The sequence below is a fragment of the Bos grunniens genome, chromosome 6 (assembly GCF_055505025.1).
Source record: "Bos grunniens cultivar Pamir isolate PY7600 chromosome 6, Bosgru_T2T1.0, whole genome shotgun sequence".
Taxonomy (NCBI): domain Eukaryota; kingdom Metazoa; phylum Chordata; class Mammalia; order Artiodactyla; family Bovidae; genus Bos; species Bos grunniens.
In genome coordinates, this window is record NC_141170.1 from 50,486,357 (window position 1) to 50,502,978 (window position 16,622).

Here is a 16,622-nt window from a genome sequence, read left to right on the forward strand (position 1 = left end):
GTAAAACAAGACCTCAGAGGACACAGGAAATGGCAATGAATTTCAGAATCTTGAGTGGACACTGAACTTAACTTGAGGTCTTTATTTGTAGGTTAGGCCACTCCTGTCTAGATCATAAGGGCTCAGGGGACCTCAGATGATATCTGAGTTACACCACCATTGTGTTTAATCAAGAATTTCCCACTGAAATCTCCCAGCTGGTTCCATTTGCCCTGCCCCAGGCAAACGCAAACCACAGGTATTTGACGCTAGTTGGGGAACAGGGTGTCCAGACAGAATGAATGTGTGGGCCTTGAGAGTGTACTTTCCCAACAACCTCTGCAATTAAAGGAATTTGTCACTCAAGATTTGAGTAAGTAGTTGTATGAGAGAAGATGGAATCTGTTTGAGGTTTCTACATGAAGTATAAATAACATAAATCCTTAAATTGCACTAAACTTTTTACTTTTAAAAGTATGTCTTCAGATAACAGGGTATTTTGCCATCGTGACCTGGTGGAAATTTTTATCTCAAGCTCTTGATATTAAGAACTATTTCTCTATGTGATTTAATCAGCATGATATAAATATTGATAAATTTCCATAAACCATGTTTCAGAAAACATAATTGAGCCAACATAACAGAAATTATATTCAGCTGTGAGTAAACAGATACCTGGGAAAAAAAATAGTATATTAATCACACAGAATGAATTCTACTGTGTAAAAGAAGTCTAGAGTCAGGCTCTCCAGGTGTCATACTGTGAGGCAGAGTTTATCACTTCCATATAAATACAGGAGCTTGCTTTGCATATCAGATTAGGAAGAGGCCATCTGTGAATTCACTGGAACTGCTGAACACTTGAATAATCTAAGGGTCCAAGTGTTCTGCTTCCTTCCATAGTTGCTGTCTCATGTGAGTCTCACTCGAGGTAGTTCTGGAGACATTACCACCTCCTTTGCACATATCTGGAAAGATGGAAGATGTGGGTCATAAACCAGGAAGTGGCAGTTCTCTTTCCACTGAGCAAATGAATATGAAAAGCTCCAGATTCGCCACCAAAGACTGAAAAAAAAAGCTTTTCTGGGACAATGGTCTCTCTTCACGGGCACTGCTCTCTAGACACACTTGAGGTTTCTCACTTCGACCGAAGAGTAAGTCTCTGGGCAGAGAACCCTACGGTCACCACCACCAAGCAAGATCTGGGACAAACAACCCAGCTGCCCTCTGTTTCAGGGTTCTGTTTCCCCCTAAGCCTCCACAACTCTATTAAAACTCCAGACCCCACTTCTCATTTCATTGTGTGCCAAGAACAATTTATTTGTAGCTTTCTCAACTCCCACAAGGTCTCACTGGATCTCTGTTCGTCTGATTTAATTAAAAGTCTTGAAAAAACTCATATACAGGACTTAATCTGTAACAATATTCATTATTCTCTCACTAAGTTGCTGGAAAACCCTTCGTAAACCCGGTGAACTCAACAGACTGCAGATCTAACCATATGACCATCCAAAAATTCACTTCTCATTTCCTAAACTAGCTCTATAGCCAGGTTCAGGGTCAAAGGAAACCCCAAAATCTCACGCAACTTTTCCAGGGCCCAAAGATGTGAGCCGTGTCTCCTTTAAGATGGACTGGAAACCTAGCCTGGAAATGATGTTTCTAAATCAGATTCTCTCAGTCTGTGGGATCCAGCTGCTCGGATTTCAAGAGGATGACTTCTTGGGGCCTTCAGATCTTATTTCACATCAAGCGAAGTCTGGTCTTGATTAACGTTGCAGCGAGGAAAGCATATGGCAGTCAGAGGGGCAGAGGCTGGGTAATCAGCCCCTGCAGGTTCACACTGCAGAGAGTAAGAGGCATAAACTGTCTGCCGCTCACTGAAGCTGGGCTCCAAATGAAACACGAGCTCGCACTTTTCCTGTGTTTATATATTTGAGTTAATTGAGTTTTTAATTAGAAGAGTGAGTCGAGCCAGGAGAGGGATTTAGTGAGCTCAGTATTAAAATAACACATTGCTGAGGCCCATTTTCTCCAACTCCGACAGAATAAGTGTGGGGACGCTTTGCTGTCGTATATCTTAATAGAAAAGATGAGGGGTGGTGGGGGGAGGTGCTGGAGCTGAGACCGTTCACAAGTTACAAGTTTGCATCTGCAGAGTGGAAGGAATGATGCCTTCAGCTCTCAAATTCCGTTAGGACTAGACAAAACACTGCTTCTAGGGAACACTGCAAGAACTAGCCGTACCAAGAGGAAATGGAGCCTCTCTTCCTTTCATCACAGCTCCAGACCAAACCAGAAATTACACTGGTTACTTCTACAGACATGGTAGGGGGAGAGCCTTTGCGCAGAGGTCTCATTACAGAAGGAATCAGTTCACAGGTCTTGTCCTAAATGCTCAGACTTCTTTATGCTGCAGGAGAAAACCTTGAGGGGTAAAGTTCCCCAGATTCATAAATTCTTTGCTTTGTATTATAATGGTGTAGAATATGTCTATATAGTACGATAGGATTGCAGTGGGGTGCTCCTGTTATTTAAGATGTCTGCTTTTTTTCCTGCCAAAACAATGTGCTCTTCAGTCCCCTCTCTTATGCGCAATACTGAACTGCTATTTCTCAAAAATATTAAATCTTTCTAAAGAAACAGCAGTGATGTGTTTCCACCAAAGCTGGTAGGAGAACCAGGTCTGACCTGACCATCTATACACCCTACAGTGGGTTTTCCTTGGCCCAGTGTCCTGTCTTCACTGACAGCTTCTCACAAGTCAAGTCCAAGGATTCCTAGGAGTGTCCCTGCCTGATACCTGAAAACTAGAAATTCAGAACCTGGCAATCAGGGGAAAGGGCCACAGCACTGAGGAAGAAGGGACGGGGCTGGAGCAGGGTATGAGGAGACAGGATGCTGAGCATAGTCAGCAAGAGACAGCTTAACTTTTCCAGCTGCTTCTTCAATGTTCTATTGAGACTGGGGTTCTCAACACATTTATCTAGTACCTGTTCTGCTTTGTTTCAAATTTAGTTCTTATAAACCTCCCATTTTATCCATCAAAGTGAGTCTCTGGGAAGTTAAATGAATTGCCCGAGTTCACAAAGGAAACCACAGGCAGAGTAGGAATTCCCAGCCCCAAAGAACTGAAGCCTGGGCAGTAGTTCCACAGATCAAAGAGCCTGCTCAGAGGGTCAAGGGTTGGTTCAGGGCTCAGGCAGTTCTGGGGGACAAGGGGAAGGGGAGGAGACAAGAAGGAATGGACACTTTGGCTGCCGCCTCAGAGGGACCAGCAAACGATGAGACTTCCAGACTCACCCAGTAATCTGCCACTCCTCTGAGCCATGATTTTTATCCTACCAGTTTCACCCCTGTCCCGTGCCCCCCTTCACACACATCTCTTTTATCCACTCAAAGCGTTCTCTCCCTCGTCCTGGATCCCAAAGGGAACTCCCACCTGCTGGTTGGAAAGCCTTGTTGCAACAAAAGATTCTTCTTAGGCTGAAATCCCAGGAGAGAGAGAAGGGGGAAGATGGGAGAGGAGAGAAGATAAGGAACTCAGACCGATGCCATATTTCTTCAAGAGGGTGCCTCAACAGGGGCTACCATCTGGGGGTAACTCCTTGTCTTCCTTCTGTACCTTCTTGCTCCTGCTAGCTCTCCCTCCAAGGCCCTGCATTCCTCAACAGAAACCCAGCCCTGCAGAGTCCTAGCTAGTGTCTGTCCTGCAGCCCCAACATGAATGGAGGAGCAGCCACCTCGTGGATGAGACCATTCCTCTAACCCAGGGACATGCCCTGTGGGGCAATGGTGGAAGCTCTCACCCACCCAGTGTCTCCAGGGTGGAGACTCACAGCCTTGGGGGAAAGTCTCCCACTTCCCTGAGATATGGGGTTGAAAGCTAGAATACCCTCAAGCACTTCGCTTGACTTCAAGGGAGAAAACTCCTAAGATTTTTTTTTTCTGTTCCAGGCATCATTGTACCCCACTTTTGAAGTTCTGGACTGAGAATTATTTTAAAACTCGCATCAGCTCAATTCTCATGCTGTTCTACTTGAAGGCAAATATTTTACTTCATAAGGCATTAGTGATTGTTTTTTCAAAGACTCAGCCTGGAAAGAGTCTCCCTGGACCCTTCCTCTCTGAGGCAGGGTCCCAACAGGCTGACTTTACATATTCAGAATAAAGCTGCCCAAGGCCAGGTCTCCAGCCTTCATCAGTATGTCTTTGCATGTGGTACAGAATGTGTGTCCGTGTGCTTGTGTGCAATACAGAGTCTCTCACTTGGGCTGGTTTTGGAATGCCCATCTGTTGGTCATATACTCGCAGAGAAAGGAGCCTAGTGCAAAAAAAATCAGTGTCTACATGTCAGTCGTACCTCCCAACCCCCTCGGTAAACTCTAGCCCTGCATTTTGCACAGAGCGTCAGGAGTCTGCCTTGCTCAAAGCTGAGCCAGAGGGAAAGTGAGGGAGGAGATAACCCAGCTCTTTTCTCTCGGTAAAACCCAGAGAAGTGTTTTACTAACGGAAACAGTGCCATACGAGTCCCATTTAGTGTCCACATCGGTTGGCGCGGCTTCTTTACAGCTCAGAGACACCCTAAAGGAGCCACCTCTGTGGTTAAAATTCCCTCATTGGACACTGCTGTGGAGTTGGGGCGGGCACTGAAGTTAGGGCTCTGCCGGGAGTCCTGTTAAGCGCGTTTCCACTGGTGGAGGGAATCATCACACCCACAACAAGGAGCAGGAGCAAAGGGAATCCTCCAGACATGAAGGACCTCTTTTCTAGTCAGAGTTTCTGGTAATAAAAGCAACCCCCTCATCAGGCGAGCTGGCTGACCGTCTTCTCTAAGAGCCTCAGTTGACAGACTGGCTTTGCATTTTGCACCTGTATGTGTGTGTTACTTTGCCTTCGAAGACCTTAAACTTGAAGAAATTATAATGCCAGCCCCCCACCCTCATATAATTCAATATTTTTCACAGTCTAAAAACTTAAGGAACTTTAACAAAATTCTGATTTGTTTTCCCTAAAGCTAGTTATAGTATTTTTTGAAAATGACAGACACTAAATTGTTTTATTTGGGGGGTGACCTTGCTTTGCTGATATACCCTAGTTCATGTTCAGTGTGACTGACAGCAGCCCAGGGTTTGTCCTGGGCCTCTGCTTCAAGTTTAAAAATCATAACAGATTTTTATCTGTTATAAAAGGCCTCAGGGTTATAAGCATACATAGTTCTGCAGGTTCTTGGGAAGAAGGAAAAAATCAGCTTTATTTTGTTTTCAATAACTCTATTATCACAATTAAGAATATTTAGGAATTAACGAGTTCAGTTAAACATATTTCTGGCTCTTAGGAAAGAGGTTTCCAAGAGAGAGGCTTAGTGGGGCATCAGTATTATCTGCGAAGTGGATGACTTTCCAGTTTGTTTCTAAAGTTCTCATTGTTCTTCAAGGCAGAGATCACTCAAGTGCTGGTGTATACTGAAACATCCTGCAATTGCTGGAGGGCCATCTCTTCTCAAGGCAACTCTCCAGTACACAGAGACTAAAGTCAAATGAAATACATATTTCAGAATGTCCCATCAAAGAGCCGACAATGGAATTGCATCCAGTAACTAACTACACCCCCATCTGTGACTTTCAAAGAAATGTCTCTCTTCTTGACACAAGATGGTGAATATCAGAGATTCTGTTTTGCTCAAATAAAACTGTTCCTGTGTTATTGAATCTCTTTGCATTTTTATTCACAGTGCCCTTGATTAGAAATGCCTTTCAGGTCCACCAGTACAGGAGTCCACACATCAGACTGGCGCTTCCATCTTATTGTCCATGTTGGTCTGAAACAGTCCTAGAAATCAAAAGGAAGTTTATTGATTAGACCTGTGTAACACAGGTCACATGATCAGAAACCGAAGGTGGGCAAATCCTCATTATTTCTTAGATTTAGCATTTTTTTGTTTTTGTGGCTACAGAGGAAAGTTGCTGATAAATGCAGCTTCATGTGATACAAGAAACTTGCTACTTTTGGTCTTGTTTTGTTTCCAATCTGATTTATTAAAAAGAAACAGATTACAATGAGATTTAATCATCAAAGCCCAGAGATACTAGCCATATTGAATTAATTTGCAGACACTTCAGACAATTCAAATCATGGATTCAGAACCCATAAGAATGTATTATCAATATCATCCTGTCTTTATTTAAAAGGCAAACACTTTGCTCATCGTGGATTTTTCCCCTTAACTTTGAGTTTTTTTTAATATTGCATTAAAATATTTTATTACTGAGTTTTTGGTACCTATTAATAGTACAACTGCTATCACTTGCCTCTCCCTAGTCCAGACCCTAGTGCATACTTTTCCTAAGAATCTCAGAAGGAAGACAGAAGCCCTGTTTGAAGTATATGGTTATATAAGGTTTATATCCTCCTCAATAGGGAAACAGCAAAAATGGTTCTGAAAATCTCTTAAATGAGACCTTCCAAGACTTTGAAGATGCCACTAAACCAATACTAAAGCCACCTTCTCTTGTGCAAGTTTACTGTAAGTTTCACTTTTGAGCAATGCACGGTTCTAGGGGACACCGTTCTGTTTTTTGTTTTTGTTTTGTCTACACTGGGTCTTCGTTGCTACATTCAGGCTTCTCTAGTTGTGGTGAGCAGGGGCTTCTCATTGCGGTGGCTTACATTCAGGCTTCTCTAGTTGTGGTGAGCAGGGGCTTCTCATTGCGGTGGCTTACATTCAGGCTTCTCTAGTTGTGGTGAGCAGGGGCTTCTCATTGCGGTGGCTTACATTCAGGCTTCTCTAGTTGTGGTGAGCAGGGGCTTCTCACTGCGGTGGCTTCTCTTGCTGCAAAGAACAGCAGCTCTGCAGCAGGTGGGATCTTTCTGGACCAGAAATCAAACCCATGTGCCCTGCACTGGCAGATGGATTCCTAACCACTGGACCACCAAGGAAGTCCAGGTGCCACAGCTCTCATCATAGTCTAATCAGTGCTGCTCAGGACTGCTGCCAGTTCACAAGCTACTGATTCCAGGTCCATCATTAAATAACGAGCTTGCGTCAAAATTTAAATCCACTGTGTCCCTAAGCATGCTGTTTAGTGCAGCTTTTTGGTTTGTTTTTTCCCTCAGCAATACTTTCTCAGTGAAGGAAAGTGCATTGATTTATATTCTGATCCCAGCTCCTTGTCAACTTGCACTTTGAATAGCAGTTATCCAAATGAGAGGGGCTCCCTGTGGATGTGAAAAGCCAAATCTGCGCAACTGAACGTGGACGCTGTGTTTTCACCTTTCCTTGCCTTTTTATAGTTCTGGTAGCAAAACTAGGAACAAAGAGATGTCTTTGAAAACAGCCCCCTTTCAACCCTTCTTTAATCCTCACCCCTTTTCCCTACATCTTTAACATTCAAAACTTTCCCTTTCCCTTTCTAGGGCAAAGGTTCTATTACACTATTTTGGTTTAAGAGTGATAGGTACCTTTCCCACAAGGACTTCTGTCCTCCTGGGAGCAAGCACAATGTCTATTTATTAAAAATTAAATACGGAGTAGACAGATGCTCTATTGTTAAAACTAAATACAGATAAGCTCTAGGCTCGCTGATGGCTTACAACATCAATTACCAGCATCCTTGTTATTGATAATAAACCCACAACAAGGAAGAGTTTCTTTTCCCAGCCATCAGTGACAATATCCTAAAACCGCTATATCTCTGAGGATACTGGAAAATAGGGGATTGACCACTTTCCCCAAAAGTCTGACTGAGGTGATACAGAGCCAAAAGAATTGGATTGAAGTCTCGTAAAGGAAGAGGAAGTAGAAAGTCTGTCATCAAATTTTGCTTGGAGACTAGAATTTTAACCTAAACTTAGATGTGTGGCCATTGACAGAAGGGATAGTTCCCATAGTGAGACTTTCACTGACTGTAAAGATGTAAATTTTAAGATCAATGTTCTCTGAAAAATTGTTAAAAAATAAAGTAGGAAAAAAAAAAAAAAACACAGTAGGTCTAGAGAGGCCAAAATGGAAGTCTACATTTGTTAAATTGAAATATAGTTAATTTACAATGTTGTATTAGTTTCAAGCATATAGCATAGTGATTCAGTTATACATACATATATATATACACACATATTTTCATATTCTTTTCCATTATAAATTATTACAAAATAATGAGTACAGTTCCCTGTGCTGTACAGTAGGTCTTTGTTGTTTATCTATTTTATATATTAGATCAGATCAGATCAGTTGCTCAGTCATGTCCGACTCTTTTCGACCCCATGAATCGCAGCACGCCAGGCCTCCCTGTCCATCACCAACTCCCAGAGTTCACTCAAACTCACGTCCATCGAGTCAGTAATGCCATCCAGCCATCTCATCCTCTGTCGTCCCCTTCTCCTCTTGCCCCCAATCCCTCCCAGCATCAGAGTCTTTTCCAATGAGTCAACTCTTCACATGACGTGGCCAAAGTACTGGAGTTTCAGCTTTAGCATCATTCCTTCCAAAGAAATCCCAGGGCTGATCTCCTTCAGAATGGACTGCAGTCCAAGGGACTCTCAAGAGTCTTCTCCAAAACCACAGTTCAAAAGCATCAATTCTTCGGCGCTCAGCCTTCTTCACAGTCCAACTCTCACATCCATACATGACCACAGGAAAAACCATAGCCTTGACTAGACGAACCTTTGTTGGCAAAGTAATGTCTCTGCTTTTGAACATGCTATCTAGGTTGGTCATAACTTTCCTTCCAAGGAGTAAGCGACTTTTAATTTCATGGCTGCAGTCACCATCTGTAGTGATTTTGAAGCCCAGAAAAATAAAGTCTGACACTGTTTGCACTGTTTCCCCATCTATTTCCCATGAAGTGATGGGACCAGATGCCATGATCTTCGTTTTCTGAATGTTGAGCTTTAAGCCAACTTTTTCACTCTCCACTTTCACTTTCATCAAGAGGCTTTTGAGTTCCTCTTCACTTTCTGCCATAAGGGTGGTGTCATCTGCATATCTGAGGTTATTGATATTTCTCCCAGCAATCTTGATTCCAGCTTGTGTTTCTTCCAGTCCAGCGTTTCTCATGATGTACTCTGCATATAAGTTAAATAAGCAGGGTGACAATATACAGCCTTGATGTACTCCTTTTCCTATTTGGAACCAGTCTGTTGTTCCATGTCCAGTTCTAACTGTTGCTTCCTGACCTGCATACAAATTTCTTAAGAGGCAGATCAGGTGGTCTGGTATTCCCTTCTCTTTCAGAATTTTCCACAGTTTATTGTGATCCACACAGTCAAAGGCTTTGGCATAGTCAATAAAGCAGAAATAGATGTTTTTCTGGAACTCTCTTGCTTTTTCCATGATCCAGCGGATGTTGGCAATTTGATCTCTGGTTCCTCTGCCTTTTCTTTTCTTTCTTTTTTCTTGAATGTTAATTTTTTTTTAATTTTATTTTATTTTTAAACTTTACATATTGTATTAGTTTTGCCAAATATCAAAATGAATCTGCCACAGGTATACATGTGTTCCCCATCCTGAACCCTCTGCCTTTTCTAAAACCAGCTTGAACATCTGGAAGTTCACAGTTCACATATTGCTGAAGCCTGGCTTGGAGAATTTTGAGCATTACTTTACTAGCGTGTGAGATGAGTGCATTTGTGTGGTAGTTTGAGCATTCTTTGGCATTGCCTTTCTTTGGGATTGCAATGAAAACCGACCTTTTCCAGTCCTGTGGCCACTGCTGAGTTTTCCAAATTTGCTGGCATATTGAGTGCAGCACTTTCACAGCATCATCTTTCAGGATTTGGAATAGCTCAACTGGAATTCCATCACCTCCACTAGCTTTGTTCGTAGTGATGCTTTCTAAGGCCCACTTGATTTCACATTCCAGGATGTCTGGCTCTAGGTCAGTGATCACATCATCGTGATTATCTGGGTCGTGAAGATCTTTTTTGTACAGTTCTTCTGTGTATTCTTGCCATCTCTTCTTAATATCTTCTGTTTCTGTTAGGTCCATACCATTTCTGTCCTTTATCGAGCCCATCTTTGCATGAAATGTTCCTTTGGTATCTCTGATTTTCTTGAAGAGATCCCTAGTCTTTCCCATTCTGTTGTTTTCCTCTATTTCTTTGCATTGATCGCTGAAGAAGGCTTATATTTTAATCCCAAACTCCTAATTTATCTCCTTGCCCCTCACTCTGGAACTCTACATTTTTGACAGGAAACATTTCTGCTTCTGCAAAGATTTATTTTTTAATAAAGTTTTAATTAATGCTATAAAATTTTCTTCCTTTCATTGGGGAATTTTTCAAATGCTCACAATATTATTCTGGTGAGTTCCTGTAATTTTGTAGACAGTTTCTCAGCAATATTATTCTATCTTCCAGGTGAAAACTGAATTATTTGTTTGGAATAATCCTAAGGGTTTCTGAAACTGACCTCCCTGCTCAGGATGGACCTGGGGAGTTTGGACCATGGGAAAAGCTAACAGTTTGAGAAACCTTGGAGATCTTAAAGGATCATTAAACCTTCAGTTTCTCCTACTCCATGTTTAAGAGCAAAGAGCTATATGCTATATATAGTATAGCAAAGAGCTGTATTATATAAATATAATAAAAATATTTATTAAGGAATTGAATTGTTTTAGTAAGAACTCCAAATTAACAAGATGATGGTGTTAGGTTGCATAAAGAAATTTTAAAGTCAACACAGAGAAAGCTTTGTTCTAGCACAGGAATTGCTTCTTGAGCCTTGGAGATCAAACGCATAAATCCTTCATTAGGTATAATGATAGCTATATAACACTTCACGTTTTCTATCACACTCTGTATTTTATGCCTGGCCATTCTCCATCAGTTTAAGTTGTTCTCCAAATTTATGCACAGCAGTAAAACTAGTAACTAAATTACAGATTTTACCAAAGGAAAAGATTTTACTATTCTCTAGCGAGTCTTAGTACTGAGGACCAATAGCCTCTTATTTCTTAAGCAATGTTGCCATCTGGTGGTTACCTCTATACATATCCCAAACCTAAGTGAACTAAGGAGACCTTGACATTGGAATTGATTTATAGTGCAGAATTTCTTTTAATTGTGAATCAAATTGGTTAAAGAGGAGGCGATTATCTCTCCTCCCCAGTTTTACATTGATTATTGTTTCTTTGTCTTTTGGCCACATTTGGCTATTCACTGAACAAAAGCTAAACCAAACAAGGAAAACATTAAGAAGAAAATTAATCATTATTTCCACCAAAGCACCATGTATTTCAAATATTGGCATGTTCAATTTGGCTCCGCTATATCAATTTTTTTCCTGGAGATTTTCAGAACTTTCTTTTCAACACTAAGACACCGAAGTGATGAGAGATGATATTGGGGCCTGAAAACAGAAAAAGTGCTTTAGTCTTTACAAATATAAACTGCTGCTGCTGCTGCTAAGTCGCTTCAGTCGTGTCCGATTCTGTGCGACCCCATAGAGGGCAGCCCACCAGGCTCCCCCAGCCCTGGGATTCTCTAGACAAGAACACTGGAGTGGGTTGCCATTTCCTTCTCCAGAATATAAACTGAGACAGGTTCATTTCTGATTTTCTCTTTGGGACATTTGGTGAGTAAACAGAAAAGGCCAAATTTGCCTCCTCTATTTAACATTTGGGAAAATTCCAGTTGAGGTGGGCCACCTGTGAGGTCTAATGCTTGGATGTCAGTTTCACTCTCTTTTAGATTTTCTCTAGAGACTCATATGAATAATAATAAAGCTGTTCCTAAGTCTGACTCATCCAGGTGACTAGCTCCATTTGGCAGACAACGATGACTAGGTGAACTGTGGCCGACGGGGACCCGTTATTCTGTGACTCTTTCATAATACGCAGTGAACACGGGGTGGAAGGGAACGACTTATGAAATACACATTCTGACAGCTCAACAAAGAAGCCATCCAAATAAGAAGTGCAAGAGAGGACATTTTTAACCTCTAGGGAAGAAAAGTAAAATTTCTCTTCTCTTTTGTTCTCTTTTATTGAAAATCTAATTATATAGCAACATTTTTATATGTATGTATACAGATGAAGTGGAGAAGGCAATGGCACCCCACTCCAGTACTCTTGCCTGGAAAATCCCATGGACGGAGGAGCCTGGTAGGCTGCAGTCCATGGGGTCGCTAAGAGTCGGACACGACTGAGTGACTTCACTTTCACTTTTCACTTTCATGCATTGGAGAAGGAAATGGCAACCCACTCCAGTGTTCTTACCTGGAGAATCCCAGGGACGGGGAAGCCTGGTGGGCTGTCATTTCTGGGGTCGTGCAGAGTCGGACATGACTGAAGCGACTTAGCAGCAGCAGCATACAGATGAAGAGTGCATATACTAAATTGTCAGCAGGGCTTCCCTGGTGGCTCAGAGGTTAAAGCGTCTGCCTGCATTGTAGGAGACCTGGGTTCGATCCCTGGGTTGGGAAGATCCCCTGGAGAAGGAAATGGCAACCCACTCCAGTATTCTTACCTGGAGAATCCCATGGATGGAGGAGCCTGGTGGGCTACAGTCCACGGGGTCGCAAAGAGTTGGACACAACTGAGCAACCACTCACTCACTCACTACCTATTATTGGAGTACAGGAAATAATTTAATATTCTCAGAGGCTTTTAAATAAATTTATTATTTTCCATTTAGAAAGTAAAGGACAGCGTAATACATGCAATAAATTATTTCTGTAATATTCTGCTTGTAAGTCATTAAGCCAGACCTAGACCAGTGTTTTTCAAACTTGTCTGCTGATGTTAAAATACAGATGCCCCTGGAGATTCTGATTCAGTGTGCATGGAGTGGCATCCAAGAATCTCTCCTTGACTAGTTTGCCAAGTGATTTTCATCATCAAACAAATTTGGAAAGTATTAGTCAACATTTTTACTGAAGTGACTAAAGATGTAAGCATAATCACTACTCAGACTTACTGGAAGTTGAGTATAATTTAAGAATTGTCATTTTTAATAACCCAAATATTCAAAACTTTAGAAAATAATTATTTAAAAGTTTTTACAAAATTCATGCTTTATATGAATAAGGATGCAAATTCATCTTTATAAGGAATGCAATTTGGTGTGTTCTAATTTTGAATAATATCCATTTGTCTCTTTCATCGATTCATAATTACATTAAAGTTTAGGTACCTGTTTGTAAGAAGTGTAAATGGATTTTCACTAGAGAGATTAACTTGGAAAACAAAAGCCTGAAAAAGAAAACAGAAGAGAACAAGAGAGAGAAAATAGAAGTGAAGGTTAAGGTATAACATGTAAGGGATTAAAGGAGAAACATGGAATGCTGGAAAAGCAACACTGACATAAACACTGAGTTCAAGGGAATCTTACTTTATGATACAATTTATAGAAGGGTGAAAAAAAACAAGAGGAAAGGCTAAGCAAAAGTATAAAGATATAGACATAAATAAATAAGAGATTTCCATTCTGAGCCTTTTATTCCATAGTAAATTTATTGGGTGAAAAGTCTGTTTATCTGTGACAAGAGTCAGAATTCTTTCCTCCCTTGTAAAAGCTGATAAAACCTAACTCCTAGTGGTCACAGCATCTGTGATTCTAGAAAACAGTAGGTCTTAGGAAGCATTTCCTGAAATAGGTCTTCCAGAACAGCACCTCTTCAAGAACTCCATGAAGAAAAAGGCTTCCATGGAAAAATAAATTTGGAGAACCTACACGACATTCTCCTTGAAGTTCCCCACAAACAGTAGAAGAGTCAAGGCTCTGAAGAATCCCAGAGAGACGATTTGTGTGAAGACCAGGGAACACATTGCAGGGCTGGGTTCCCTGGTCTAAGAAGATGGAAGCAGCCCCAGCATTCCAACACCAGCAGTCATTGCAGAAGGGTCCACTTCATCCAGTGGCACTCAAGATCTTCTGACAACTACAACCTTTTCAAAAATATACTTCACATCACATTGCAAGACATTATTTTGGTTGTTTCACTAAAATTATAGCTTAAACTATACTGAAATGAAGCTTTAACATACTCATTTATCATATTTTTTGTTGCTCACCTAATAGGAGATGGAGTTAGCTGCCTGGCTGACATACTAATTGCCAGTGATATTATGGAAAGTATGATGTTCATTCTGGCAACATTAAGAGAAAATTTTTGAGCATGAAATTACCCAATCACATTGCATTTGAAAGAAGAAAATTCATTCCTGCCTCATTTTCAAGGCCCCTATTCACTCACTGCGTTAAGGCTTCACCGCTTTGGTATTTAAATGGCATATATTGAATGTCACTTATCCATATGGCCCCTGGACTCATATTTCAATGATCTAATGCAGTTTGGAATACTAGTTTCTTAGAATCTCTATAACACATTACCCTTAATTGTAGGTATGATATTATTTAAAGTCACACTACTAAGAAGTCTTTCATTTGACTCAAAATGTATAGAATGCTATTGGCAGCAATCTGCCTCATGAAGGATCCACAGGGTGCCTAAAAGTGAATTATAATGGTCCACAACTTGCCTCGTTTTTTAGGAATATAGTAGATGGAACACAAAGTAGGGGAACAAGAAGTGTTAGACGGATCTCTGAGCCCCTCTCCCCACACTCATTTTATTGTTCATGATGATCTTAGGATTATAGTTTCAGTGTATACCTGTTAAAAGACTAATTCACCTGTGGATGACATAAACTGAGTTACATTCTCTCATGAAGTTCACCATGCTTCTCCTATTGTGGTAGGAGAAGTTCTTGCATAACTTTCTTGTATATAGATATTTGTCCTCAAATTAATTCAATTGATATGTAGCTCTCTTTTAAATTTACTGACTTAGTTTTCTCTTTCTTCCATCATATATGCTATGACAGGAAAAACAAAGGAATGTAATTGAACATGACCATTAAGCTCAGAAGAGCCAGGACCTTGTCTATCAGTGTATCCCTAGCAGTGTATACTGTATCTATCACCCAGGAGAAGCTCATTGAACTTGCGAGTGTATGAATGAAAGAACAAACAAACAAAGCAATAAACAAAAGAAATGATGCAGTAGACCATCGAAGAACAAAAGAAAACATGATGAACTATTATTTTGAAATAAAAAGCCTTGAAGGAAGACTGTATGATAAACTCGATAAATGGTTTCCTTACCTTTTTTACACCGTGTGGATCACAACAAACTGTGCAAAATTCTGAAAGAGATGGGAATACCAGACCACTCGACCTGCCTCCTGAGAAATCTGTATGCAGGTCAAGAAGCAACAGTTAGGACTGGACATGGAACAACAGACTGGTTCCAAATCAGGAAAGGAGTACATAAAGGCTGTATATTGTCACCCTGCTTATTTAACTTATATGCAGAGTACATCATGAGAAATGCAGGGCTGAAGCACAAGCTGGAATCAAGATTGCTGGGAGAAATATCAATAACCTCAGATATGCAGATGACAGAAAGTGAAGAGGAACTAAAGAGCCTCTTGCTGAAAGTGAAAGAGGAGGGTGAAAAAGTTGGCTTAAAACTCAACTTTCAGAAAACTAAGATCATGGCACCCAGTCTCATCATTTCATGGCAAATAGATGGGGAAACAATGGAAGCAGTGACAGACTTAATTTTTCTGGGCTCCAAAATCACTGCAGATGGTGACTGCGGCCATGAAATTAAAAGATGCTTGCTCCTTGGAAGAAAAGCTATGACCAACCTAGACAGCATATTAAAAAACAGAACAAAGGTCCATCTAGTCAAAGCTGTGGTTTTTCCAGTGGTCATGTATGGATGTGAGTTGGACTATAAAGAAAGCTGAGCGCAGAAGAACTGATGCTTTTGAACTATAGTGTTGGAGAAGACTGTTGAGTCCCTTGGGCTGTAAGGAGATCCAACCAGTCAATCCTAAAGGAAATCAGTCCTGAATAGTCATTGGAAGGACTGATGCTGAAGCTGAAACTCCAATACTTTGGCCACCTGATGTGAAGAACTGACTGATTGGAAAAGACCCTGATGCTGGGGAAGATTGAAGGTGGGAGGAGAAGGGGACGACAGAGGATGAGATAGTTGGATGGCATCACTGACTCGATGGACATGAGTTTAAGTAAGCCTCAGGAGTTGGTGATGGACAGGGAAGCCTGGCGTGCTACAGTCCATGGGGTTGCAAAGAGACAGACACCACTGAGAGACTGAACTGAACTGACCCTGGATTCCTTGTGGGGAGCAACTGAAATCACGTGCGTGAAAACTATAAAAACAGTATAGAACTACTCAGGAAGTGTGTCTCGAATATGAAGACAATGAATTGTGAATAAACTAAAGCTGACAATTAAGCTATAGCAAGAACTGCAGCATCACAGAGTCAACCCCAGAGCAGAGGTGCTGCTGATATTTTTTGAGGGCATTTGCAGCCATGGTTCAGGCCTCAGAGAAGGGAGGTAGATGAAGGGAATCTGCAAGGGGAGCATATCATTGCAAAGAACTTATAGGTACAGAAGAATTTTTTTCTTGATTTTATTATTAGAGGTTAAACTGATAATACAATAACTAACATTTACCCAGGTTACAATAAAAGTTTATCATTTTTCAAAGTCACCAAGGTTAAGGTGCATGCCTTGATGAAATGAGTATAGGTCAGCCGCCTTCTGTTTTTGGACCCTTTCCACAAATTATTCTAGACTAACTGTCAGGCCCCGTGCAGTTACAG

At 41.1% G+C, this 16,622-nt stretch overlaps 1 protein-coding gene and 1 long non-coding RNA gene across 4 annotated transcripts in view; both read right to left on the reverse strand.

Annotated features, from left to right (window-relative positions):
• Positions 1–651: 651 nt before the first annotated feature.
• Positions 652–1,873, reverse strand: LOC147370692 (uncharacterized). Its single transcript, XR_015165421.1, has 2 exons — positions 1,569–1,873; positions 652–947 (listed from the first exon to the last, which is right to left on the reverse strand). It is a non-coding gene; the product is annotated as an uncharacterized LOC147370692 (long non-coding RNA).
• Positions 1,874–5,208: 3,335 nt separating this feature from the next.
• Positions 5,209–16,622, reverse strand: part of SPATA18 (spermatogenesis associated 18) — a 57,840-nt gene continuing 46,426 nt past the window's right edge. For all 3 annotated transcript variants that reach the window (XM_086405789.1, XM_086405782.1, XM_086405779.1), the window contains one exon: positions 5,209–5,811. In XM_086405789.1, the coding sequence (XP_086261915.1) occupies positions 5,765–5,811 (47 nt within the window). In that variant the 3' untranslated portion in view covers positions 5,209–5,764. The remainder of the gene's footprint in view (positions 5,812–16,622) is intronic.